Raw genomic sequence first — 26995 nt, forward strand, 5'->3', positions numbered from 1 at the left:
CACCAAAAACATGACAGAGTATAAACAAGACAATGTTTGCGACATGCGTGTGCTCCCAACAATAGCTGTAAAAACGATATCAGCATTAAAGATTTATTTATCTGAAAGAAATTAGCTTAACTTAACTTGACTTTAAAGAACTGATATTAAGGTAAAATAAATCAACACAACATGTGCACAAAATCTTGCTTGCACACTGTTTTGTTGAAAATGAACAAACATTGGGTGTAACTTCTTCTTGCACAAAGATGTTCAGGGTGATAATGGAGATGAAAAGGGCATAAAACCTTTGGGAGAACATAGCATTCTATAAAACATAGCTAATATATATATCAAAATAGCCTTTGGAAACTGGATGAAAAATTTTCCATGAATTTTGCAAGCTAGAAATACAATTTTGGCCCATGCTAGCACTTATACATGCTTATTAGGGTTACCGCTAAAAAGTCCAATGGCTCATCATGGATGGTTAACAATACTCAATCAGCCCTATACACAGTACATCAGCCACACAAATCTTTCAGAAAACATTTGTGTTCCATATCTAGCAATTTCTGTAAACTGAACATCAAATTAAGAAAAATAAAAATAAAATGGTGATGTGCTTGTAAAAGTGTAGGAGTATAAGTATGAGAAACATGGGACAACTGTATCCTCATAATCATGAATCACACAGCATACACAGCAGCTGGTAATACCCCATTCAGAAATGCCACACAACAGGCTGACAAATGTTTTAGGATAATTTTCAGTCAACATATGTAGAATTTCATGTTATTTTGAGGTTACTTGCAAAGACGTATCATTTTCGTGTGATCCATGTGATATAGGATTTAATTACAGCGTGTCAAGCTGGAAAATGATCAGGTTATCAAGAAATGTGAATGTAGATGAATGATGATTAAGGACATGTCAAACCATAAAAACCATCTGAGGTCAAAACACTGGAGATCTCTCAAGGGAGATTACTCTCAGTAACCTTAAAACTTGATATGATTCTCAGATGTCATTAACATCTGCATTGAACCATAAGAGATCTTTGACAACCTTAGCTTATTACAGATGAGAAGGACAGACCAACAGAGCTCATTTCTCTGAAGAGTCTAGTGTCAAAAGTTTGGTAATGGCTATAAAATATTAGCGTGTATATTAATTCACGTGGTTTGGACAGAAATGAAATGATACTGTTTGTAGTAGGTTATCTTTGTGAGGCAGTGCTGTACAGGCTTACAAGGCCATTTTGGTCCTCCAGTCAGACAGTGAGGCTCATGGGGGCAGCTGATTAGCAGACTGAGCCTAATAATTTACAACAGCTAACAAACTTAATAGGACAAAGCCAGATAAATTAAACACACAACAATAAATACATGTATACCATTTGGGTATGTACATGGATGGAGAGCAGGAAACTTGTTTAACAAGTTAGAGTCTGCAGACACATTCTTAGCCATAACAGGAACATTTCAACAAGGCCAGACAAAACATAAGCAATCATGATCACGGCAGTTGACCCTGGGAATTCCCCTCCCTGTTCTGTGTTCAGAGTGTTAAGGCACATCACATGTAGTCACAGTCTTTCACCTGTTGGCTCTCTACACCTAGCTTGGTATCAGTCACTGGCAGTGGGACATTTTTCCCCCAAACCTATAACAGGACAAATTCTGTACTTATGTAACAGACTCGTTTAAACAGCCAACATGTTAAGAACACTCCATTTGAGTCTGGCTTACACCTGGAGATGTTACATGCACTAATGACTTACTAGATACAACACAGCTCAATAGTTAGCTGGTTGTGCAACATTTTGTAAAGCAGACACCAATCACTTTTTGTATGGCTCTGAGCATCTGGTTAACTGGGTAATTACACCAACATAGTCAAGGTGTTTGAGAAATGTCCCCAATCCTGTCTAAGCGCTTTCCCCAGGGAAACTGCAGACCCAGACTCCTCTCACAAAGCTCCAGCCGTAACCCAGATGGTTTTTTGTTGTTCTGCTGAGATCACCCTCTTGATCTGAGTACACATCTCTGCAAGGTTTCCACCTTGGATAATTGCTGTTGAAAAACAGGCAGAATAACTTATAACTCGCTCCAGTACAAAACCAATTTTTTTCTAGCTTCTTTGGTTGAAACATTTACAAAATAATGTTAATCCAAGGCTCGTGATTACAGAACTTTGTGCATAATTTTTAATAACTTTTTAAGTACATCACACAAGTTTTTATTGACAATAACTGAATTGCCATTCACAGAAAAGGAAATGAGAAAAGTTCAGAGAAAGAAAGACAACTAATTCAACAGTATACTATAAACTTACTTCACCGTTGTACGCCATACAAAAAACATGCTTACAAGCAAGACAAGATAACTTTCTGCGATCATATACAGAAGCAGCACTTCAGTTTTACAGTCCATATCAGTCTTCTCACAACACAGCGAATTCTGTTTCTCTCAAGTTAAGGATTGAAATCGTGCATACCTGTGAACAGATGTCTGTACTCCTGTTCTAATTTCTGGTACTGGTCAAACAAGTCTTTGGCTGACCTATTGCTGACTCTCTCCGATAAGAACTGGACATCACGGATATCTCTGCAAAGATATACTCGCAGTCAATAAGACCGACAAAACATATCACTATCATCCATGAGAAGCTTTAATATATTATTTAAGTTCAACTTTTTTTACAGAATACAATGATTTCAGGAATACTTTATACACAAAGTGGCAAAGGTCAAATGTTTTTATAACTACCGTTACTTTTTTTTGGCTTTAAGATTTAAGGATATATTAAGGTACGTGTAGTATTATAAGTTACATGGGAGGACACAAATGGAGTAACACCGGACAGACTTGTCACTTACCTGATTTGTTTGGCAGACTTGTGACGACAGAAAAGCACGATGGGATAGATCTTCTGTTGGCGAAGTCGCTCCACTGCAGCTGGGGTTACATTGAGCAAGCAATGACATTTCTACAAGGGCATAAAATCATTGAAAAAATAAAATACTAAATACAAAAACATACTTACACACATGTATTTGGCAGATATTTATAAACTCAAAATTATTTGAACTCAAAAGTGTTTGAAGGCCAAATTTGTATAAAATATACATTGGATCAGAAAATACCTGTGGCATGTTCTTAACACTACGTTCATCATGTGCAGTGTCCAGCACATGCCTACCCTATATGTGAAGTGATGTGTTGTAAATCACCTATCTTTTGGACTGTTTCCGCAATTATTTGGTAAATGAAAAACACAACCTACATGTACAATACACAATTTTTTTCAGTGCAAAATTTTCTGAGGAAGTCAATTGAAGAGCTAAATATAGTGTGTATCCATGATAATTTAGGCACCACGAATGGCTAATTTATTATATTAGAACAGCTTTCTGCCAGAACTTACATCATCTCCGGTTGTCCGGGAATGCAGAAATGATTTTACATTTTCACTGACACTAATAAACGTCTTCCAAAAACATGAAAGCTTAACTCGGAAGTCATGCATTAGGCTAGATCACATTTTTACTGGCTTGAAGGAGAGAGAGTTAGACTAGCAAAAGATCATTCACTAATACTTTTCTCGTCTCCACACCTGCCTTTCCAGGTAAGCAAACTGAAGATACATTGTGTCATGCTTATAGCTAGCGTGTAGGCAAAGGCTAAGGTGTCATTAAATGGTCTAAACGAGACTAGATGTACAGACCGATCAAGATCCGCGTAAGATGTGATCAAGAAGGTGCCAACATCCTTGCATGTGCTGCCCTCATGGCCGTAAGATCCGTGTAGTATCCGCCTCACATCCGATCAAGATGCGTGTAGGATGGGCGGATGATAGGTGTAGAGTATGTCATTAGGATTGGGTAGTACTGTATTGTGGCAGTGGTAACAGCCCTCCATCTAAAAAGGCCTCACCTTATCACATACAGCCTGGACAGCCGAGACTGTTATACATTCATAGTGGTCATCTCTCTTCCAGTAATCAACAAACTGACCAGTAGTCACTGCTGTCTCCACGGCCTGAGCAGACATCTCAGCTGAAAGCATCAAGAAAAATAAACATCTGGAAAAACGTGTAAGGGGAAGTAACAAAGAAGACCAAAGAGTTACTCTCTAAAAGTACACCAGCAGGGCTGAGATTGGGCGTACTCAAGACAAAATTGAGGCTGTATTCAAAACATGTTCAGCGAATGCAGTAACTTATCCAAGGCAGACTGACCAATCAGAAGGCTAGAACTTTCTCTGAATTGTGATAAATAACAATGGACACTCTAAAGTAACAGTGAAGCGTCCATTTATAACAGACATGTGATTGCTTTTCTTGTTTTCTTTTTAACTGAACATACTCAAGATTTGTATTACACAATGGGAGCCAGTATACTATACATGTAGCAAAAAAAAAAAATTGGAGTGAAACTGGAGTAAACCACCACCTTTAGTAGCAGGATACACTGGCAAGTTTTTCCACTTGTCATATATGTCAAATTTGTGAAAGCCTCGTGTGAACTTCATGTAAGGCTACAGGGAAAGCATCATTGACCATTTATTGGTTCAAAGAACATGTTCGTGAATGGCACTGAACCATGTCTTGGTTGACTGAAAGGCAAGCACCTTAACCACTTGGCCACGACCTGCTCCCTCCACCCATGCAAAGACAACATGGGGTCAGTCAGCTGATACTCACTTGTAGGACAGGAGCAGTACTTGTCTGGGGACTCAGAGGTCAACTTCAAAATGATGGGCTCAGCCAAAGGGGCTAGCACAATCACAGGCCGAATCAGAGTGTCTGTAACACACAGGCTTTGGGTCACACATACGCATTTACACAGGTCAATAATGAACCTTCACAATGTAACAACTGAATTCCATATTGCATCCAGTCTACATGCAGGCACTATTCACATTTTTGGATACTTTAAGTAGATATAAAATAAATCAACTACTTTTCCAAGAAAAAGAGTTTCACAAAACAAAGACATGAACTGTGCAAGTCACTGAATACCATTAATGATTTATAAATAAGGATAAAAACTGATGACAAATTATTTCTTTCCAATCTTTTCTGTTTTAAATATTTTGTAACAAAAAGAATGATTGCTTTACTCACATGATGCAACAGGTAAGAGTTATCCAGGAATATTGTTAATACATGTGCAGCCAGATAATTAAACTCAACCCTACACGTAACTTACATTCCAGTCTTTCCACTTTTGTGTATGTATACAAAGAGCCATCTGGGGAGGAAAAAATAATTCACTAATATTATTTTACAATATACACTCATACAGTGACAAATCATACCATGGATTTTCACAAACTTGGTGTTCAAATGAAAATATAGAACAAATTTAACAATGACCGGTCAATATTTCACTGTAAAACAACTGTCAAAAGAGTTCATTAAAAAAACAAATCCTGTCATAACACAGAAAATATTTCCAGCAACCACTTGCATTTTCACATGAAATCCAAGATTCGACAGTATGATGAAAACCTTGATGGTGTGAACATACCATCTAGCACTGGGACAGAGTCACTGTTGAGAGAAGCGTCGGAGAAGGAACCAAACTCCCGACTGTCTTTGGAGTTGTTCCTTTGATGTCTCCTCTTGCGAAAAATACTTCTCCTAACAGAGTTTGATCCACGACGTGAACTGGGGCGGAAATCATCCTCATACAAGCTGAGGCTTTCAGAGAGACTTCTTCTTAGCACCATCTCATCTTCTAACCTATGGTCAGAGGAGAACACAGGTTACCTTCATCTAATCATTGACATAACCATGCATGAGGGAAAAAAGTTGAGAAGCAGTCTAGCTGCCTATCCCAGGAAGGTATATATATATGTAAAAGAAAGAAATTGTGCAATTCAAGACTCACAAAACAGTGATATATAAATTAATTGAATACTTTAAACGAGTCCTCTGTCTCTCTTGATAGCTCTCTTTCACGGAAAATGACATCGTAGGGGACAGTACTAATATTTGATTGGTTGGAAGTGGACAGATGTTGCCATGGTCACAACAGATTAAACACAAGCAGATCATCTACAGGGCTACTGTACTGTAATACAGATAATAGCCAAGACTTGATACGTTTAATATATAGCAACATTACAATGTACTCCACATGCAACATAATAAAATAAGTCAACGAATGTGTTTGTTAAAAAAAAATATGCCGAAACTGGAAATGGCTACATGGACGAGTTAAATTTACTTAACAACTAAGAACACTGTAGAGGATTTTACCTAAATTTACTGGGTAAAGCACCACCTTTGATTTTCTTCCCTTCATCATCAACTAACCAGCCGAACCACACTCCTACTTTTTTAAAGCGTGTGGTTTCTATTAACAGAATGTCATCCTTCTTAAAACTTAGCTCTCCTTCGTTCTCTGCTGTGCGATCAAAATGGGTTCGGATATAGAAGAAGTCTCCCATGCCTGGGCAGATCTTGTTGTATTCTACAACAGAGAAACATGTGGACCATCTTCAGTACAAGACAATACACTTAAGATATCTCCCATTTACAAACGTGTATTTCATTGTTTCCTACTGACCGTGCTTAGACATAATTATGTTTAATGAGACATGTTGCTATTGATCAACATCATCCAAAAACCTTGTGTTTGACTCAATAGCTTACTATATGTGTAATACATGGAAATCCAAAAAGAACAGACTAATTTGAATCATTTTGACTCAAGATTTCCACCTTTTACAAAACACTCATGTTGACTTGAGTTTGTGTGGAGTTCTCCGGATGATGGTAAAATAAACTACCTAAATATCTAGTCAAAGTGAAGTTACACTTCTCATGTATTACTATCATCAAAAATCACCAGAAAACATGAACACTCACTGGCAATGTTATACTGGGCCAGAATGGTCACTTTAGAGTTCCCCTTTGACAGTTCACTACAGGCTTGCTCTAATGTGGCTGAACGCAAATCAACTCCATTGAACTGTAAAAGAAACCAAATAATTACTATCAAATTACAGTACATATAGGTTTAATATAAAGGAGATCTAAGAACATAGCAAATTATTTTTGCCATCTTTAATCCGAAATATGACAGCATTCAAAAACTTCAGAAAGACATACATTTGGGTGTTTTTATCCTTACAACAGTTATAAATTCCTCTTAAAAATGACTATAATACCTCTAAAATGTGGTCGCCCCTTTGGAGCCCCTTTGAGCCACTAGCAGCACTGCCTTGTTCAACCTCATGCACAAATATCCCAGCCGCGTTCCCACCAATGACTTCCATGCCCAGGTCCATGCTTGGGGTGCTGCGCTCCAGAAACACAAACCTTGGCTCTAAAGCCCCCTCTGTGCCACTGAGAACAAAACCAGACAATCAGTAACAAGTCTGGATATACCTACCCACACACAATTATTTAATGGCATATTGATTTATATGAAGAGGCTAATTTATAATTTAAATTTATTCTCTGCCTTGTAGCTTCATCTGAAAAAAACACAGAAAAAATGAAGAGCTCAATTACAAATAGAATTAAATTAAGAGAACAAAGCAAATTTGTAACTCAGGTGGTCTCTTCATGAAAATGTTTAGATGGAATTGACCAAGGCAACATACTGTTCAGGTAACAGCTCTCACACACATTATATTTACAGCCCTTCCAGCCATGAGCAAAGCTGGTGATCTCTGTCACACCAGGTCATCCATGCTGGAAAGATTGATTGTTGCAACTCCTGCAGGCTGACATGACTTACCAGACCCCATTCATCCTCTGTGTGTTTGAAGGGCTGATAGGGAGGCCTGTTAGTGTTTCATTACTGACTAGATGTTTGGGCTGGCTGCGCGAGGAATCAGGTGAGTTTGGGTGAGACATGACTGGAGAGGACGGGGTGCTGGACTCAGAGGAATCACCATTATATTCTGCAATACAAAACACGAATAATCAGTTATACATGTACTTTATTTGACATAATCTGTCAGTGCTTGGACACGAACATCAGGCTGATCTTACCACACCAGTTTTGATACATTACCTGAATGATTGGCACAATCTCCTTTCTTCATCTGGCATATTGAAAAGGTTCAGAACATAACCAGAAAGCATGAAGTCTCACCGATACATACAAGTAAGCTGTCGTGGTGATAAAATGAAACCATGTGTAAGATCACATCTGTTATCCATAACCTTTCTGACAAATCTTTTGGTAACAACAATTAACAAAATATTGCAGAGTAAAGTTCCAAAAGCTAATTTTTTTGTTTTCAGAAGATAAGTATGAAATGAAGCAACATGCTTGGCAGACTTACTATCTGGATTAAACTGTAGCACCATGGAAAATGTATCCCGACACTGCCGTAGCACGCTAGCAGCCAAGTCCTTAGTTGCCTTCCTCATGTTGATGCCACAAACCTGGACAGAATTAAACATCCAATTTAATACATATACATATATAACAGCAGAAGGTTTTAGAATACATGTATTGATCGATGGTGTTATTTTATGTGGTCATTGTAAAACTTTACATTTATCAGTCCACTTCCACCTTGATATGATGACTACACATACATATACCATTCACAAACTGTCTTGCCTCTTGCCAACATGTATCTGTCCATACCTTGTAGAATGTAATTTTTGTCCATAATATGAAGAATGGGACAAGCCAAGAATTTAATTGCAAGATTTTTTTTTTTTTAGCCATTTAGTCAGGGGCACAGGTCATGCCTATGGGGTTGCAATTAAATTAAGATACACACAAATACATAATCATACACTGAAAAGTCTATGTAAAAACAGGTTAATAAGTTCTCAATCATGTTAACAGACATCCAGTACAACCTGCAGATAAAGACTAACACAGATGCTGAATGGACACACCTCAATGAGCTGATCGCCAACCTCCAGGCCAGCCTGTGAAGCCAGGCTGTTCTCATTGACGGAAGACACAAAAATTCCTCCTGTAGGTCCGAGCTTGATCTGAAACCCGACCACATCGGCTGTCTTCTCAATGTTCACGACTCGCTGTTCACCTGGCAGAGGCCTGTGCAAGGAAAGAGAACATAAATTCAACTATCTAACCATTTTAACTTAAATGTAAATGTAAAAATCAAATTTTTTACTCATCATTTTCCAACACATTGTATACTTTGATGGTGAATACTGTAATCAAGGTTATTAACTCGGACAAGTAACTCTTAATGTTATTATGGGCCTTGGTTCCAGCTGACAATGGCTTTTTGCAGGATGTTAGTTACTGCAATTTCGCGTCTTTACACTGGACAGGTATGTTGGTGGAAAAAACCAATCACAGCCAAAGAAAACAATCACATCTATTAGGAATCTACCAGATAAGGTAATGTTCCTATTGCAGATCCAGTTGTCTTATGTGAAGAAGTCTACACTGATCTCAACACTGATCTCAACACCCCCCCCCCCCACTCCTCCCCCCCACCAAAGCTGTCATGTTTTCTTAATTTACATCACATAATAAAACCAAGTCACCAGTCTTGAATTATTACTCATTTTAACCATTTTCAATCTTATATTGCTTAATTAGAACCAAAGACTTTCCATGATCAATCAAATAATGTACTTCAACTTGTGACAGAAGAGTGAAATCTGGATGAATTCCTTCACACAAAGACTTACTTCCTTGGTTTGACATGAGGCCGTGTGTTGTGGATGGATGTTGAGGACACCCTCTCTGTACCATCTAGTGAAAAGAACTGCAACACTGGGCTACCTCGCTCTGGAACTGCGAAATTGAAGTCAAATTCATAACTGACTAAGAAACACAGTTACCACTATCAGTATTAAGTTATAGTTCATGTTGATCTTAATACATGTTGAAGTCTATGTCCTTGGCTCCACTGAACTTAATTTCCAAGCACGTTTTTACACAGACAACACATCAATGTAAATAATGGACAATTTTAAGCTGAAGGAAAATAGTTCGGAAACAATTTTTGCTAGTGCTATTTTTGCTAGGTGTTTGTGAATACAGTAACAGAATAGTGTCAGTCAGGAATAAAGTTCAAGACAATTGAAGTCAAGGGTATATCATAGATATTTTATGAAATGGAAAAATGGATATCATAGATATAATGGATAATGGATATCATAGATATAGAAAATGGAAAAAATGCAATTTATAAATAATTTCAATTAATACAGCATTATCTGGGATGAGAACAAGAGCGATGTCTCCTAAACAACTGACTAACCCAACTCCATGGAGCCTGTAGATGACTTGGCTACCATGCTAGCATTTGATGGAATCCTGATTCTTTCCTTCTCTCGGCGGGGTATGGTCGACCAGCCGTCATATGTCCCAGACAGCGGGCGGCCATTGGGAGAAGGGCGGTGGTAGATGCTTGCATAGGGAAAATCCTCACTCGGGGTCGGAGTGGAGCGATCCAGGCCAATGCTACTCTGTAATTCATAACGGAAAAAAATTCTCTGTTAACTGCTGTTGATGTGACATATAGAATGTTCACTGTTCACATACTGTCTTTCGCAGCTACTTCTGACAGAATACCCACCAATTTGGGATTATACATGTTTTCACAACAGCAATTTACAAGGTAGCTACAGAATCTGCAACATTTTGGAATATGAAATGCAACCCAACCAGATTCATGCAAAATGCGCTCATGTTATTATATGGCTATAAATGTGATCCAATAAAATCAGTTGGATCGTTCACATGGCCTGTTGTGAACAGCCTAGCTGTAATCCTCATCATTCACATATATACAATGATATTTTCTAGGAATATCTATACGAATAAGAATATGACCTACTTGTTTTCAAAAGCATATAACTACAGCAGGTTATATGACTGAGTATTGGAGTTGTTTGGCAGACTTACGTGTTGTGAGGGAGATGGTGATGTAGTAATTCGCTTGTCAATCATACGTGGATTTGAGAGATCTCTGAAGAAATGAGGGTTAGGAATGACTCCTGGGGGAGAGGAGCATGAATGATTGCCCATTGGCTGGCCATTCACAGGGCTTGTTACCACAGGGTTACCCACTGGCAGATGACTGCCGTCAACAGGATAGCTATTGGCTGGGTATTTTGGGAATATGTTTGCAGGGCTTTTTGTCAATGGAGATACACTGAAAATGAAAACAGAATGGTGATCATATCATTTATACAAATGTGTAAGTCTTGAGGGTTAAATACTGTATTCATTTATTTATTTTGTACATATCATTTAAAGCCGCTGTCAAAACTGTTTAACTAACATCACAATGTTCAGGTGGAGGAATCCACAGATCTTTGCCAGGAACCTGACCAACTTCCTGACCTAAGCTGTGGATGAAGCAGCATTATTTGAACCAGCTACCTCATTGGTCAAGGGCCTAACAACTATAGCCAGCCAGCATTTAAACCATCTGAGCCATGGAGAGTGCTTATAAGGACAGCTGATGTAAACAAGATTGACTGATTGACTGCTCAGCAATGTCAGGTATGTCAGCAACCTGTGGATGGCTGTGGGTTTTCTCTTGGTTCTGCTTGTTTTCCTCTCACCATACTGCTGGCTGCCGTTGTATATATTCTTGAGTACGACATAAAACACTAGTCAAAAAAATAAATATATAAATGACTGACTGATTGCTGTTTAATACTCCAGACTATTCCACATCTGTTCAGTGATGACATAAGACCCTCCAAAGTGTATCGTTACCGTGCTGATGTACATGGTGTTGGCAGAAAATCAACTGCACTTCATCTTAAGACAAAATAAAATGTCTTACATTTTCAAAAAAATGACCTACCTGTTCGGAAAGTTAATTGGTGATGTGGCTTTGGCATGATAAGGTGGCCCCAGAGGTATGGGTCTATCAGGCCCACGCGGTAAGAAGTCTGTGGGTGAGATGGCTGGTCTGATGGGAGAGTAAGGTGGAGCCTGGGGAGGGTAAAATATGTTAATGTCCAGTGGGGTCGGCCTCCCACCCAAATACTGGCTGGGGAGAGGCATGTTGTGGCGTCTGTCACCTCTGCCTGGGCCTGAGGTGGGGCGGATCATTCTCATTTTGTCTAAATGCAGGGGAAATAAATCCTTGGGGTGGTTCTGTTCCTCTGGACAGACAGGAGTAGAATGGGCTGGATAGTGGGAGCCCCGTGAACCAGGGAAATGAGAGCTTGACGAGGATACAGGTAACTTTATTGGACTAGAAATCATTGGTAGCTGGCGCCCATGTGGGGAGGCCAGGGAAGGAGCACTATTCTTGGCGGTTATGTCAGAGTTCTGAGGACTGTGCCTAAATGTGGCATCCACAGACGAACTGGTCCTCTCTGGAGGATCAGGTGGAATCTTATTGTGAGAGCGCTGGCCCATGAACTCTGGGGGTAGCCGGGCACGCCCTCTTCGGCTGTGCTGACATTCAATAACAGTTCCAGGGCCCTGAAAGTCAAACTTGGGATGATGAGTTTTGGGCCAGGTGCCCCCATTATTTATATCCCTTTTGCTGTCCACTGGAATGCCTGGCTTAGGCTTGACTAGATCACAGTTCTCCAAAACATTCTCAAACTCCGCTATCACATCCTCTTCAGCACTTGACATGCCAGTGTTACTCTTGTTCATGCGCTCACGCTCGCGCTCCTCATTGTTTTTGGGCAGGAACTTCTTAATGAACATAAGCCAGTCGTGGTGCGAGCCATGACGAGTCTTACTATCATCTTTCTGGTCAGAATGTTTCTTACGTGAGGACGGACTGTCCAAGCTGTCTGTCTGAGAGCCACTGCACTTTAAGGCCTTGAGATTACTAGTGCTTTTGCTCTCAACGGAGGCGCAGTTACCTGTGCTCTCCCAGTGGTTATTCTGCAGGAGAGCCTTTCTCATGGGCGGGGTCACAGGCTGCTCCCGGGGGTGGGACTGATTGGCTGGGGTTGGGGACGGACCAGCTGAACTATTAGGAGAATTGGGCTTCCAAATGTCCAGAACTACACTTTCACTAGTTTCACCCATAATTTTAATCACAGTTGGAATAGGCATTTTCTCCACAGACTGACCATTGACCTAAAAGAAAAGAACATAGATGCTGGTTATATACCTTAGGAACACAGGTGGTGAATTGTACCATACCCAATACCAGTGGATGGGATATTGTAAGATTCATTACACTCAAGAAAAAGTTGAAAGGTGTTAGTATTACAGTTTAGGCAGTATACAAGCGCAAATTTTACTTGGAAAATATTCTTGGCCCATTCTACATTAAAATTCCAATGTATCATGGACTGAAACCCTTTCACACTTTCCAATACGACAACACACTCCACTGAGACGAACAGTATACTATCCGATATCAAATACACAATACAAATACAGAGCAAACCACTCCACCACTCTCACCACTTGCTCACTTTATGAAAAACTTGTATCAGCAAATGAAAATGAACTATTTAGCATTGTTACATTCGTTGACTTATCCAAATCATTTGACACAGTTGATCATGATATCCTCTTACTTCACTGCAACATTACGGCTTCAGAGACTTGCATGGTTTAGAAGTTATTTAACAAATCGAAGTCAAACAATTTCCGTTAAAAATACACTTTAAACATCTTCATCTGTCCATTGTGGTGTTCCACAGGGTCCCATACTTGGTACACTTCTCTTCCTTATTTTTATAAATGACATCTCCTGCTGTTCTGACTTACTAAATTTTATTTTATTTCCTGATGACACGAGCGTTAGCTTGTCAGCTGATAACGTAAAGGACTTCTTACGCATTGTTTCGTAGGAACTTGAATTAGTCCTCAAATGGCTCTCTGCCAATAAATCATCCCTAAATGCAAGCGAAACTCAATGCATGATAATCAAACATTACTGTAAATCCCATCCAGCTAATCTTCCCAGTTTAACTATACAAAGTACTACTTTAAATCTGGTGAGTGAATTTAAATTTCTTGGTATTGTTTTTAACAACAAATTGACTTTGGATTGCCACATATATATAGTGAACAAAATATCTAAAAATTCTTCATATCTTTCAGATAAATAAGTTTACCTCACCTCTGATATCTCACAAATTTATGTACCATCCTCAAAATCTACCTAACAATTTTCGTTACTATTTCACAAGGCAATTAAAAATTCATAATTATCCAACCCGAACAGCTTGAACCTTTATGTTCCATTCTACCACACAAACTCTTCTCTACGTGTTACAGGGGCTGGGGAATGAAACAAACTGATCGAACTCAAAACAACAATTTCTTTTTCACATTTCAAGTCTAAACTAAAGCATCATCTTATCACACTTTTATCTCCATGTATATAAGCTTCCTCCTTGATATTTCACAATGTATTTTTATGTGTACTTATGTTCTGTGTTATGATGTATGTTAGATTATATGTTAGATTCTTTTAGTCAAAATATACCCGTGTCCAACATCTCAACAACACATTATTTGTATGGGATACAACAAGTCTTTCACCAGACTTTACATGGCTGTCAACAATACATTATTTGTATGGGATACAACAAGTCTTTCACCAGACTTTACATGGCTGTCACATGTAAAGATTACACCTGTATATCCTTATAAATATGGTGAATAAAGATACAGATAATCGTACAAAGCCTGGGTTTAAATCTTGATAGGAGTCAAATTCGTGAGCATGCCACTGTACTTACAGCTAAGATTCTGTCACCCAGATTCAGAGCTCTCTCTTTGGCAATACTGGAGTTAGGTGAGATCCGACTGACAAACAGTCCAGACTCCAGCTGAATACCAGGATCTGCATACAACAACACACATATTTAACAACAATACCTCAGAGTCATCCGTTTGGTATTACAGCCTTCACCCAATTACACATCTTCTGGGTAAATGTTTATAAATACAGTCTATTTTCTGTTCCTTTAAAATGCTTCTCTAAATCTGACAATTTATTTAATGATTTGGTTGAGAGCTATCTATTCTCATCAGGCATATCGATATTTAGGTTGTAAATTCACATTAATATATCAATTTTGTTCAAAATATACCTTTCCCTAGGTTAATACTGAGTTGGACAGGTTGGTAACTTCGGTTAGAGGTTTTCTTCCTTCTTACAACCTGAAAAGACAGTACAGAACATGATTTAGTCCTATGCCAAAACGATGTATGAATGTCAAAGTCAATGTTATCTATGAGAAGAACTAATTAAGAAAGTACCCTAATATGAGTGAGTGAGCGCTTGGGATTTAACGTCATACTTAACAATTTTTCAGTCATATGAGTCCTTAGAGTGCATAAACATGTAATGAGCCTCCTTGTTGCAGGACCGATTTCCACAGCTCTTTTTATCTAGTGCTGCTTCACTCGCCCGCCCGAGCCATTATACTGATACGGGTCAACGAGTCATTGCACCATCCCCTTCATGCTGAACGCCAAGCGATGAAGTTACAACTTCCTCTTTTAAGGTCTTAGGTGTGACCTGACCCAGGATTGACCCTGAATCTACCGCCCCCGAAGTGGACGCTCTACAAACTGAGTCATCAGACCCTGATGTGCACATGTACATCTAAACACCACAGGTCCTGCTATATCAGGCATACCATCAGCTTGATGGCATTATCCATATTTATTATTTGACATCACTTTCAAAATTATTTTGGCATCCTTGTAGTGGATTGCTGCCAATCGTAGATTTGGCCAGAATTTGAACTCACGGCACCTCATTTCTAATTTTGTTCTATTTTCCCTATCTTTACCTATTTTCCCTATCTTTAGTTAATTTTGTCAGAATAGGGCTTCACAGACACTGAGACAACCCCCTAGGCTAAACCTATGCTGCCAATGTTAACATATTTACCCTGCTACACAACATGCTGAAAATACCAGAAATGAGGTGCTGAGTGCCTTGCTACGTGCAGGGAAGTGAAGGATTTCACTTCACAGCCACAGGCATGATCCGATTGGTGCAAGTCATTCTCATTTCATTATCAACCCAACATGTATCAATTATAACAAAAAAACTTTCATAAAATCTTACCATATTTACAACACCAGAGTTATTAACAACAGCCTGAAAAGCCACCTGTTTATCCACATTGGTCACATCTATGTTATTGACTTTAACCAGCAAGTCATTTAGCCTGCAATCAATCAGAGACATTGTAAGCTTGATCATCCCAAAATGTGTTACAATATGTGACAATCATCAACACTTTATGGCTGACTTATTTATGTCAGTTTTCATTTTATATGGTAAAGTGATGCGTTATACATTTATACATCATCTGAACTCTGGCAAACATGGAACAAACATCAAAGTACATCTCTTGTTTGCACACATAGAGGGACGAGGTAAAATGTTTGTATTCTGTCCACTTTGGCTTATATTTGACACCTGGCATCAAGAGCAGTTTTCTTGTGCTTCACAGCATATCACTACAAATAAATTCATGTCTATTTCAGTTTGAGGTCAACTTTATCAAAGGTTTCGCTGAAGTCTCTATTCAATTGATTAAAAACTTGTCAAATTCTGAAATATTTCCATGTAAATGGTAATGTATTTACAAAAGTACAAATGTTCTTACCAAAGTGAATACTTTTTGTCTTACTTGAGTTTGCCGTCCACAGCACTTCCCTTAGTGACATGGCTGACGAACAGGGAGCTATCATTAGGGAACTGAGGGTCATCTTTACCGCCCACCAGATCAAACCCTAGCTCTTGGCTGTTAATGCCTCCCTACAAACACAAACCCAATAGGCCTGTTAAAGATACTGAGCAACCGAGCAGAGGAGAAATTTCCCCAAATGTGGATTAGGCGACAACAATTTTATCTTGTGTTTTACAGGTCAACCAACTCCTAAAATAGAACAAATATATAACTGACAATCCACATTCTTGTTTTGCATAACTCCATATTATTATAATTTTTCTGTTTTCGAGGCATTCTGACCGTGTAAATAAAGAAAAGCAAAGGAACATGGAAACATTTAACAGATAACTGAATACTCTTTCATAATGAGGAAAAAAATTGTTTGTTAATTAGCTCCTTGACCAGATGGACTATACCGGTAAATGAGACAGCTTACCAGGTCTAATTCCAAGGTCTCTGTCTCCCACTCGTGCAGATCTGCATCAATGGCTGAATCCCGACTGTGATTGTGACTCACAGAATTCAGCTGCGATTTCCTCACATCTGTTTCCACAACTGACTCATACCTTTCCCTGAAGGCACAAAATCATTGCACATTGCTTATTTACTTAATAAGTATGCATTATTTCCTGTATTTTACATATATTATCAAGTGTTTAAAACCAATAGCTATGTAATGACTGTAAATTCTTCAGGTCAATGGGATTATTCCAATCACTAACATGATATGAACTTCATTAGGCAACATGTACAGTTGAGCTACCTTTGGGTATTTTCTAAAATATGGCATGGAAACATAGCTACATCATACCACATTAAATCAGAATTGTACTACATCTTAATAATTCTTCTCGTAAAAAACATGGAATAGAACAATAGCTGGCAGAACATGTAACTGACAGGTGCTACTCAAAAGCATTTCAGCAGCCAGCTTTAAGAAAGGACCCCAGTAAGAAAATGTGAAGCACAGAAAAACAACTGTCTATGGTCCAGTTTCTGGCTGATTTTCTCAGCGATGGAGAAAATAGCCAGGAAAGGTTGGAACCCATAACTAGCATGTTAATGAAAATGACAGTGAGGGCAAACATGCATCTCACATCGCCAGGAACAGATGAGATTAATGTGAGAATCGGAAACCTCACCTTAACTCTTTGAGTTCTTTGTACATTTCATTCTTCTGTTTCTTGAGATCATCGGAATCTCTGAGAGCTTGAGCAAGGTCACTCACAGCTCTGTCCCGCTCTCGTCGTAATCTATCACACAGGGTTCTAATACTTTCTCTTTCCTGGACTATCTTGTCACGCTCCCCAAAAGCCCAGTCTCGTCTCTTCTTGGCAATGTCAGCTTCCTGAACAGAGTCTGTTAAAATAGGACACAATGTGTTGAGGCTAAATGACATATTATTTATTTTTTTTTATTATTTATTTTTCAACCTTGATGTTCATTTGTAATTTCAGCATTTCTATACACGAAAAGTAATTGTTTATTCTACTGGTTTTGAATGCCACACTGAAGACTTTTTTACTTCTCTGATGGGTGTCAGCTTTATGCGCGGAGGATACCAAATTACAATAATTAACTTAGTCCTGAATTGAAATGATGTCGTGTGTACAGGAATTTAGCAATAAATGTATTATTATGACAAGCTTGCAAACATGGAGGACATATGTAATAGATAAAATATTTTTGCTGTTTGCAAAGAGTACATGTATGTAGGTATGCTTGGGATTTAACAGTGCACTTGACAATTTTTCTGTCATATGACTTCGATTTTAACAAAGAAACATACCCATGAAATCTTGTTGCAGTTTTTCTATGTGTTTCTTCAAGGCTTCTGTTTCCTTTGCCACCTGTTCCATTTCCTCAGCCTTTTCCCGCGCCGTCTTCTCGTACGTTTCCCTAAGGATCTGATCACGGTGAACCAAGGCTTCCTGCCGCTCATGCCGAGCCACATCTCTCTCCTGAGCCACCATATAATAATCCTTACGGAACTCGTCCCGTTCTTTCTGAACCTCATTCTTCTCTGAACATACATCACCATACTTTTCCCTTAAGTCATTCACCTCCTTCAAGGCTTTATCACGGTCTTGAAGAGCACAATTTATCTCCCTTTTCAGGGACTCTTTCTCATCCTGCAGAGTCTTTTTGTCAGCACGCAGAGCCTCTACGTCTTTCACCGCCTCCTGTAGACGGTCCTGAAGCTGTTCAATCTCCTTATGTACAGAATCCCGCTCGGACATCACAAGCTTGTACTCATTCAAAGCTGCATTTCTCTCATCGCACACTCTCTCAAAGTCCTGCTTAGCCTTCAACTGACCATGCATAATCTGATGAATTTCTTTAGCTAAATTATCTCCTTGGATCTTGGCATTCTCAAATTCATCTTTGATTTTGTTCCTCTCTTGAATAGCTATATCCCAGTTTCTAATGGCCGCCGTGCACTGCTGTTTGAGTCCATTGCGCTCCATTAAGGCACAGTTTCTCTCACTAATAGCATCCTCATATTGCTTTTTGAGTCTCACATTTTCCTCCAACGACAGCTCTAACTTATTTGCTGCTGTGCTGTACTCATTCAGCTGATCAGCAAAACGTTTTTGTAAATTGTCATAATCCTTCCGTAAAGCTTCATATTTATCCTGAGCGGAATCGTACAGTTTTAGCACCTCGTTAGAAGCACCTTCACTTATGAAGTCCCTTTGCTGTTTCAGAAGTTCTGTGATTTGACTTTTATCCTCCTCGCTTCGCCTACGTAACTCTGACAGCTCTTGGCTCAGTTTGTTTTTCTCTAGAATCACCTCATTACAGCGAACCTTCACAGCATCTATCTCCTCGGTAGCTTGGTCCAGTTTACCCACACCAGATTTGTAATTTCTACGATAGAATTCCGCCTCTTTCATTGCCTGGTCGCACCGCTTCACGGTGTCGCCATGCTGGCGTTTTAGCGACTGAAGTTCGTTCATGGCCTTTTCACACTGTGATTTCAACCAATCGTAATCTCTCTGTCTTTCTTCATTCAAGTTCGCTTTTTGATTGGGTCTGGTTTTTGGTATATCAATGCTGCGACTGGCCAGCTTTGGGTCACTCTTCACAAGGTGTTCATTTGAGGATGGAATTTCACGGGATTGGAGATCATACACATATGAAGGTATAATTCTGGTGTAGGTTTTTGGGCTCGTGGCTGCCACCTGGTGCTCCCCTACAAAAACCAAACAAACTGTTAGAAATCACAGAAAAACGCAGTCAGTTTATGCGGCTTCTGTAAACTGGCCATGGTGTTACCTGATGCCTACACTGTTCAAACCTTATATTACCAAGGAATGATGGACGTTGCAGGCCCACAATAGTGCCACCACCCACAACTTTTCTTGTCTGTGAGACATGATCTGCTACACGAAAGTGTAAGACTTACCCATTATCTAGATTAAACCCACTGCAGACACCGTAACAGACAGAATGCTACATGCAAGACATCATAAACCAGTCTCCAAGGGCCCACACCTTCTAAACCACACACAATTTCATAAAATATGCACGAAAATCTGTCCACTTTGTTTGACATCAAAGCCTGTTTTCTGTCTTGTGGTTGGCTCCTAGATGCACATGTACATCAATACACAGTGTGCTTTAGCGGGACTCTGCCTCCTGGGAATCACTCCTATCACAGCTGGCAACGTCCACACAGGATTTACAGTCTGTCATGGACATATTAAATCATAAAAAGGACATGATTCTGAGATCAATCAAGGTTTGCGTTGATGGAGAAAAACATAGGGTACTATACTGTCAAACCACAATAATACTACAGATTGCTATAAATGCCCACACAGTACCAAAAAAATCATAGTTTGCAGTAACTCAAAACAATGTGTAACAATCAGTTTGGATTGTCTTTTGAAAATTAAAATCTAATATTTGGATGTACACTAGCCATTCACTAGGCCATCCAACCTCTGCACACACTCAGAACAGGAAATACCATCGGCTGTCTACATTCTTCCAGCACATTTCACAGAATGGAACTGCAGCAATGGTACAGTAAAAGGGAGTATATGACCTTAATCCAAATCAGGTGCAGAGAAATCAGGACATACCAAAATTTAAGCCCTATATGTAACTGAGCATCAAAAAGATGCTGTGCATCCACTGAACTCAAATAGTTGCAATCTCCGCCATAAATTAAGTGGACAGAATTTGAATAATGCAAGATTGTGTGATTACACATGTACCAGTGGTTCACTTTCAACACACACTACACCTGAACTACTAGTCATTACCCTACCTGGCATATCTAAACATATTGCTCAGAAAACGAACTGTACCTCGCCTGTATTACACTGCCTTAACCAAGCAGCTTCCAGACATAGGTGAATCTGGAAAACAGGTTGGGTAAACATCTCCTCCATCTTGTTTGTTACTGCCCAGGATAGTTCCTATTGGTCAGACTCTAGACCAGTTCCCTGACTTAAAACATCTACACTGTACTTTTGTATACTACCTATCTGCTTATGCAAACAGGACATATACACAGTGTCTTCCCATCACACACATTATCACTTGGCCACTGCAGAGGTTATGTACAGGTGAGTGGCCATTAATGTCTATTCCATTCCTCTGGTACTGCAGAGGTGAAGGGACCTATTAGGTCAGGCCTACTAAGGCCAATCTCTATATGAATGTACAACAGTAATACTAACACAACACTGTAAGCAACAGATGACCTGAACACAACTGCTACTGTTGAACCATTTTTCTTGCAGCCTGCATATGGCAAGTCCACGGCACAGGTGTTTAATAATGGTCCCAACTGGGTGTGAAACATCTACCTACACAATAGTCCCTGGTAAAACACAATACACAGACAGCACCTACTTTACAGTTACATGCGGAAACTCTGCACATACCTAAGCCTTACCCACAGTACCACTTGCTGCTTCCATCAGCTTGGCAGATAAAAGCTGACCACTGCAGGTGACCAGTGAAGGGAGTGACCACTGACAGATTACAGCTTCTTGGTCTGCAGAACCAGTAATGACAGATGATTCCAGTAGCACAGCAGGGCTCTCACTGGATAATGGACTGATAACACAACAACAGCATGCATACAATGCCACAGCCTTCCTACTCTTGATGGTTCTATTGAAGCTGCCCACAGAGGGAGGGCAAATGTTGGACTTTGGGAGGGTCTTCATGGGTAGAAGGGCAGACCTGGAACCTCCCCAGATGTCAATTTACCTATGCCTTAGCACTGTCACAGTAGGAGAAGTTATTATGGAGACAGAGCCCCACAGAGTATGGCTAACCATAATGGTGTAATGGAAGCCACATGTCTGGTGTATCAGAGTTACTACAGCTATCTCTGCAAAAACAGGTACACAATGCAACCAGAGACATTTACATTAAGATGATAGCTTCATCAGGCTAAATGATGTATCAAAATGTATAGGTAGGTTGTCATGGCAGCCAGACATTACAGCTTATCTGCATGTGTGGAGGATTCTGTGTTTAGCTGCATCTGCCTAGGATGCGCTACACATCAGCAAATTCATAACTCAGCAAATTCACATGTCCTTGTACATGGCAAATTTGTTCATCTGTATAGTATCATGCAAAACAATGAACTATGAAATGTATGCAAACTATTGTACGATCATTTATGCTAGAATGATAGTCATGTTAGCACCCGCATATATCTAACAGACTGCCTTTTGGTGCATTGGTAGGCCATAATAACATTTACCCATTATTGCCTCACTAGTGCAGCTTTGACTGCTGCATAATAATAATAATTATAATAATAATATCTTTATTTACTGAAGGTTGCTCCGTCAATTTACAATGAAACTGTTCTTCACCATGACCTTCACAGAGAAAACAATATATAGGACACATGTACTTCAGAGTACAATCAAAAAATACATTGATATATATATATAAAACAAGATCAAGCACCATGTAGTTTGAAAAGAGAAGCTATATACAATACATTCAAATATACAAAAAAAACATCAACACAAGCAATGGTGCTGTCCCTGCAACTGTCCCAACCAGCAGGAGAAGCAAGGCAGTGTGAGACGACCTATTACCGACCTCTTCCTACCCTGCTGTTGGCTGGAACTCCCTAAACACCTACAGAGAAACAAACCAAGTGAGTGGTAGATGGCCCCTTTCCCATCCTCTGTTTGGTTTGAACAATGCACATGTCTGCAAACGTGTTACAGGGACATAGCCTTGTGAAAAGATTTTCTATAATAATAATACATCAAAGTATAACTGATACAGTGAAAGCATACATACATACATACATACATGTATGTACATTTCATTCATTACTAGTATCTGACTATAACTCTGATTTAGTGTGATTGAAAGCTTGGCAGAGAAGGGGCTATTTTACTTGGATAAGGAGGCAGTTCCATAGTTTGATGTAAAACTTTCCGTCATGTAATTTGTCCTTGGTTTAGGAAGATAGATATTATGTTGTGTGGATCTGAGAACAATACTGTGCAGCCCTTACATGTAGTTCATAATATGACAGCTTGTTTGTGTTACTAGATGATTATGGTCCACTAGATCCACTAACATGTCACACATGTCTATGCTATTATACATGTACCTAAAACTACAGAATGCTATATTTTTACATCAAACATTTAGGCATATGCACACAGGCACTGGTATTTTGACACCCCGTCGCAATCTCTGTAGATAATGACTTCATCTCACATATGTTCCAAAAATGTAAGTTTTCTTTGTTTTGTAATAAACAAATAAAAAAGCTATTAAGTTTTAGTCATGTGAAATACTATGAGGTAGAAAAAGCCACATTTTGTGCTGTATGTACGGAATTATTCAGTTTTTACATTGTTTTCCAAATTGTGTTTCTAATGCTTTCTAAAAGAAAACTGGCAGGAAAATCCCGTGAGATTGTAATCTGCTACAACCTTAAGTCTTTCCACAACCTTAACCGTTGTACAATTCTGAACTAATCAATTGGTATAGTAAGGTAGTTATTGGAAGTATTTGCTTAGGCCTTAGCAGATGTAGGCTTTATTATGATTCGTCATATAGTCAAACTGACCTTGCAACACACATGAACAGATCTATGCAGATGTTATGCAAATAGGGGAATTGAATTTTCTTCTTCTTTCCTTTCATCAACAGAATGGAGTACAAAAGAGACCTATCTCTGTGTATCATGTGTGTATAAGTCTCCACTAATTCATTCAGGCTGCATTATACATTCACCCAGTTGATGGTTAAAACTTTAATGAACTGTCCTGAGTGATAACTGTATTGCCAGGCATACTAAAACATACAATACATTTATACTGAACAGAGTCCACAGCCTGGGGACTCTCTTGGGCATACATGCATTAATATATATACATGTACAAGTACAGTCAATCTCTTAGAATGATGCCCATCTGGGTAACATTAATATTTAGCCGTAAAATCAATCCACAATCAAGTTTCATATGAGCACATTGCAGTGGCTGTAACATCCAACTATAAGTCTGTCCAACTTTTAGTGCATCATGTACTTGTTACACAATGACTGTTATTATAGCCTAGAATGTGTACTGCACATGAAAGGCCTACTTCCAACTCCATGCAATCGTGCATATGTACAGGAGTCCTCCAGCTGTTAAACTATCAAGTGCAGGTACATGTACAGGGAATCCATTTTTATCTACAGTCCCTGAGATTTGAAAATAAACGTGCATAGGCAAAAATAACAAAGAGCTAAAATAGAACCAGGTGACCTGATCATGTGTGTAACTACCTGCCCAAATGACACACCTTTGCAGCTTTATTCCCCATACATGCAGACAGATCAGAAACACTGAGCTCAGGTCATCATAGAAATGTACCCTTGATCCCCAGTCCACCTACCACAGACTGATATTCCCACCAGAATAATATCCATGTCTGATGCCCAATTCACTAATCCATCGCACTGAATTTCAGAGTACACACTAGTACCTACATGTATTAACGCAACACAAGCCTTGCTCTGCCACATGCTTTATAGCTCACCATGCTATCATTAACACTTCTGATCAATTTACTGGGTTCTCCAAACATTCATTAGCTGTGTGTACAATACTGATGACAGCAAGTCAGAACTCCATAAACACCAAAATTTTCATAAAATACATGTATACATGCAATACATTCATGTACATATGTAATAAGTGTAATAGTAGATGTATTTTCCGGCATAACTGACCCCAGGATAACGAAGCGATTAAAATTTTAATCCTCAAATTTGGGTACGTTCCTTCTCCTTATTTTAGCTGAAATTTGTTCGACAGAAACTTACCCACAACTTACATTGTCAAGCAATACTTTGACCTTTTTACATCACAAATAGCAATTTTATGGGGATTTGAAATTTTGACTCATGTCTAAGATTGCTTCACGATCCTGGGACCAGATGTCTTAATACAAAATGAAAGGTCTTGTAACCAAAACAAGTAAAGCAGAAAGAATCACAGCTTGAACAAAATAAAACACTTTATCATGCTTATTCAGAAAATACAGTAAATTAATGAATCTTAACGTGAGCATCAGATGAATTAAAATATTCTGCAAGGACAAATACTGATCCATTTGAATTCTGAAAAATCTTTGAGCATCCACACTAACCAATTTGTATTAAAACTAAATAGTAAATTGAAGAAAAATATGATGATTTACCAATAATAACTTTAATTTTCAGGCGAATTTACATGGCACTGTTTTAAAATGAATTTGATAAAATTTCTTTCCGCACAGTCACAACACCACCTTTAAAATTTGGGATCAAGGCCTTCAAGTTTTCCTAGATCTCATGCATCTGGACAAAAACCCATGAGGCACTGCAGTGCAATAAACACCTGACCTCAGTAACATGAGACAGACTGCACAATAAATATGCATTGAGTCTTGAGAGGCACACCTGCAGGGTAAGCTAACCTGGAAATTCTAATTTACAAGTTTAATTTTATAATATTACCAAATTACATATTTTAACTCACTGTGTTGAATATTATAAAAGCAACAGAGGCAGATAATTAACAACCTCCAATATTTCAATGAGGTAATTAGTAATCCACAAAAAAGGCAAAGCACTGATGGGCATTTCTGGATCAATCCTAATTCTAAGCTTACTGATAACACAATACATGTACCTTGGTCTCATTCAGCCAACACTTGTGATATTGTATGTCACATTGTACAACAAATACATATACACAGGTGACAAGATTCAGGATTGCACTATCCCAACAAAGGGTTACTCTTTGTAGGTTATACACAAATATATTTTTTATGTCTTAATAGTAAATGTCTATAAAACATAGAAATGCCTATTTATACTTAGGACATATGTTTTGGAATTTTAGATGCAACAAGTCAGAGTAACTTGCTCATAAGTCAAACTTCATGAACACTTAGACAACAATGTGTGTGTGCTTTTAATGCTTTTAGTGCTTTTTGTATTCTTGAGCCAGTGGACTAGCAAAGTGACTAATGCAAACATGTAAAGTAACAAGGAATAGAAAATTATTTCCTACACTGATACATGTAGATCGAGACGAGTGCAAACACTGTCTTGACTACTTCTGCTGATCTTGAAATATTAAGGTACGGAATGATTTCTATTTGATGTACAGTATTCCCTCATGGTGATTGCAGTGCTGAGTAACTTATGGTACACGTATGAAAACTTTGTCCTAAACTTACTTGATGTTCACATGTGCCATCTTTAAATTGAAAGTGAAAGTTTGAAGTATTTACCTGGTTGTGGGGAGTGGTGGAGAGCCTCATCCTCGGAGTCCCAGGTCAGGGAGGTGGACTGGGATCCTGTAATGAAGGACAAAAAAACATATTACATTGAAACATGGTGTTTAATTTAAGTGATACATTACACATTCTCTACACTCTGTAATCCAGTATAGTAAGATGTCCGGACAGGTTAATCATTAAGTGTTACAAACTCTGCGTAGAAACATATATATATACATGTATATATGGGTCTGTTGCAAACATGATTTTACATCACACATAACAGAATGGCCAGGGAAATATAACAGGACTAGTCTAATGGTAATTCCCATATACATTACATTTTTTAAAATTCAATATACTTCCTGCAGCATTTATGTACATGTATATAATGTAACCGTTTTCTGCAAACAATTGTGTAGCCCAACAACCAAAGGGAGATAACCCAAGAAAGGCCACTTACAGCTCTCCTTAATGTGCTTATTAATAAGAGACTAACAAGTCATAGCATAAAGATTTTGAACAATTCAGTACAATATTTGCAAATGCACAAATACCTAGGTATAACATATATCCACAAATTTACAATTAACCCATATATAAAACCATATGCAATGAACATGTTTCACTAGTTTTT

The 26995-nt window shown here is 38.7% G+C and overlaps 1 protein-coding gene across 1 annotated transcript in view; it reads right to left on the minus strand.

The window, feature by feature from the left end:
- Window positions 1-338: 338 nt before the first annotated feature.
- The window catches only part of LOC135467573 (disks large homolog 5-like), a 43001-nt gene continuing 16344 nt past the window's right edge, over window positions 339-26995 (minus strand). Inside the window, exons 2-26 of the mRNA XM_064745349.1 lie at window positions 26371-26436; window positions 18380-19786; window positions 17733-17949; window positions 17027-17162; window positions 16549-16676; window positions 15978-16080; window positions 14989-15058; window positions 14635-14738; window positions 11769-13012; window positions 10856-11105; window positions 10209-10416; window positions 9634-9739; window positions 8863-9025; window positions 8292-8394; window positions 7739-7904; window positions 7164-7341; window positions 6862-6964; window positions 6250-6463; window positions 5516-5730; window positions 5195-5236; window positions 4687-4788; window positions 3918-4039; window positions 2861-2970; window positions 2479-2588; window positions 339-2054 (exon numbers count right to left, since the gene is read on the minus strand). Coding sequence (XP_064601419.1) covers window positions 1951-2054; window positions 2479-2588; window positions 2861-2970; window positions 3918-4039; window positions 4687-4788; window positions 5195-5236; window positions 5516-5730; window positions 6250-6463; window positions 6862-6964; window positions 7164-7341; window positions 7739-7904; window positions 8292-8394; window positions 8863-9025; window positions 9634-9739; window positions 10209-10416; window positions 10856-11105; window positions 11769-13012; window positions 14635-14738; window positions 14989-15058; window positions 15978-16080; window positions 16549-16676; window positions 17027-17162; window positions 17733-17949; window positions 18380-19786; window positions 26371-26436 — 5771 coding nt within the window. The 3' untranslated portion in view covers window positions 339-1950. The remainder of the gene's footprint in view (window positions 2055-2478; window positions 2589-2860; window positions 2971-3917; window positions 4040-4686; window positions 4789-5194; window positions 5237-5515; window positions 5731-6249; window positions 6464-6861; window positions 6965-7163; window positions 7342-7738; window positions 7905-8291; window positions 8395-8862; window positions 9026-9633; window positions 9740-10208; window positions 10417-10855; window positions 11106-11768; window positions 13013-14634; window positions 14739-14988; window positions 15059-15977; window positions 16081-16548; window positions 16677-17026; window positions 17163-17732; window positions 17950-18379; window positions 19787-26370; window positions 26437-26995) is intronic.

Source organism: Liolophura sinensis, chromosome 1 (genome assembly GCF_032854445.1).
Source record: "Liolophura sinensis isolate JHLJ2023 chromosome 1, CUHK_Ljap_v2, whole genome shotgun sequence".
NCBI lineage: Eukaryota > Metazoa > Mollusca > Polyplacophora > Chitonida > Chitonidae > Liolophura > Liolophura sinensis.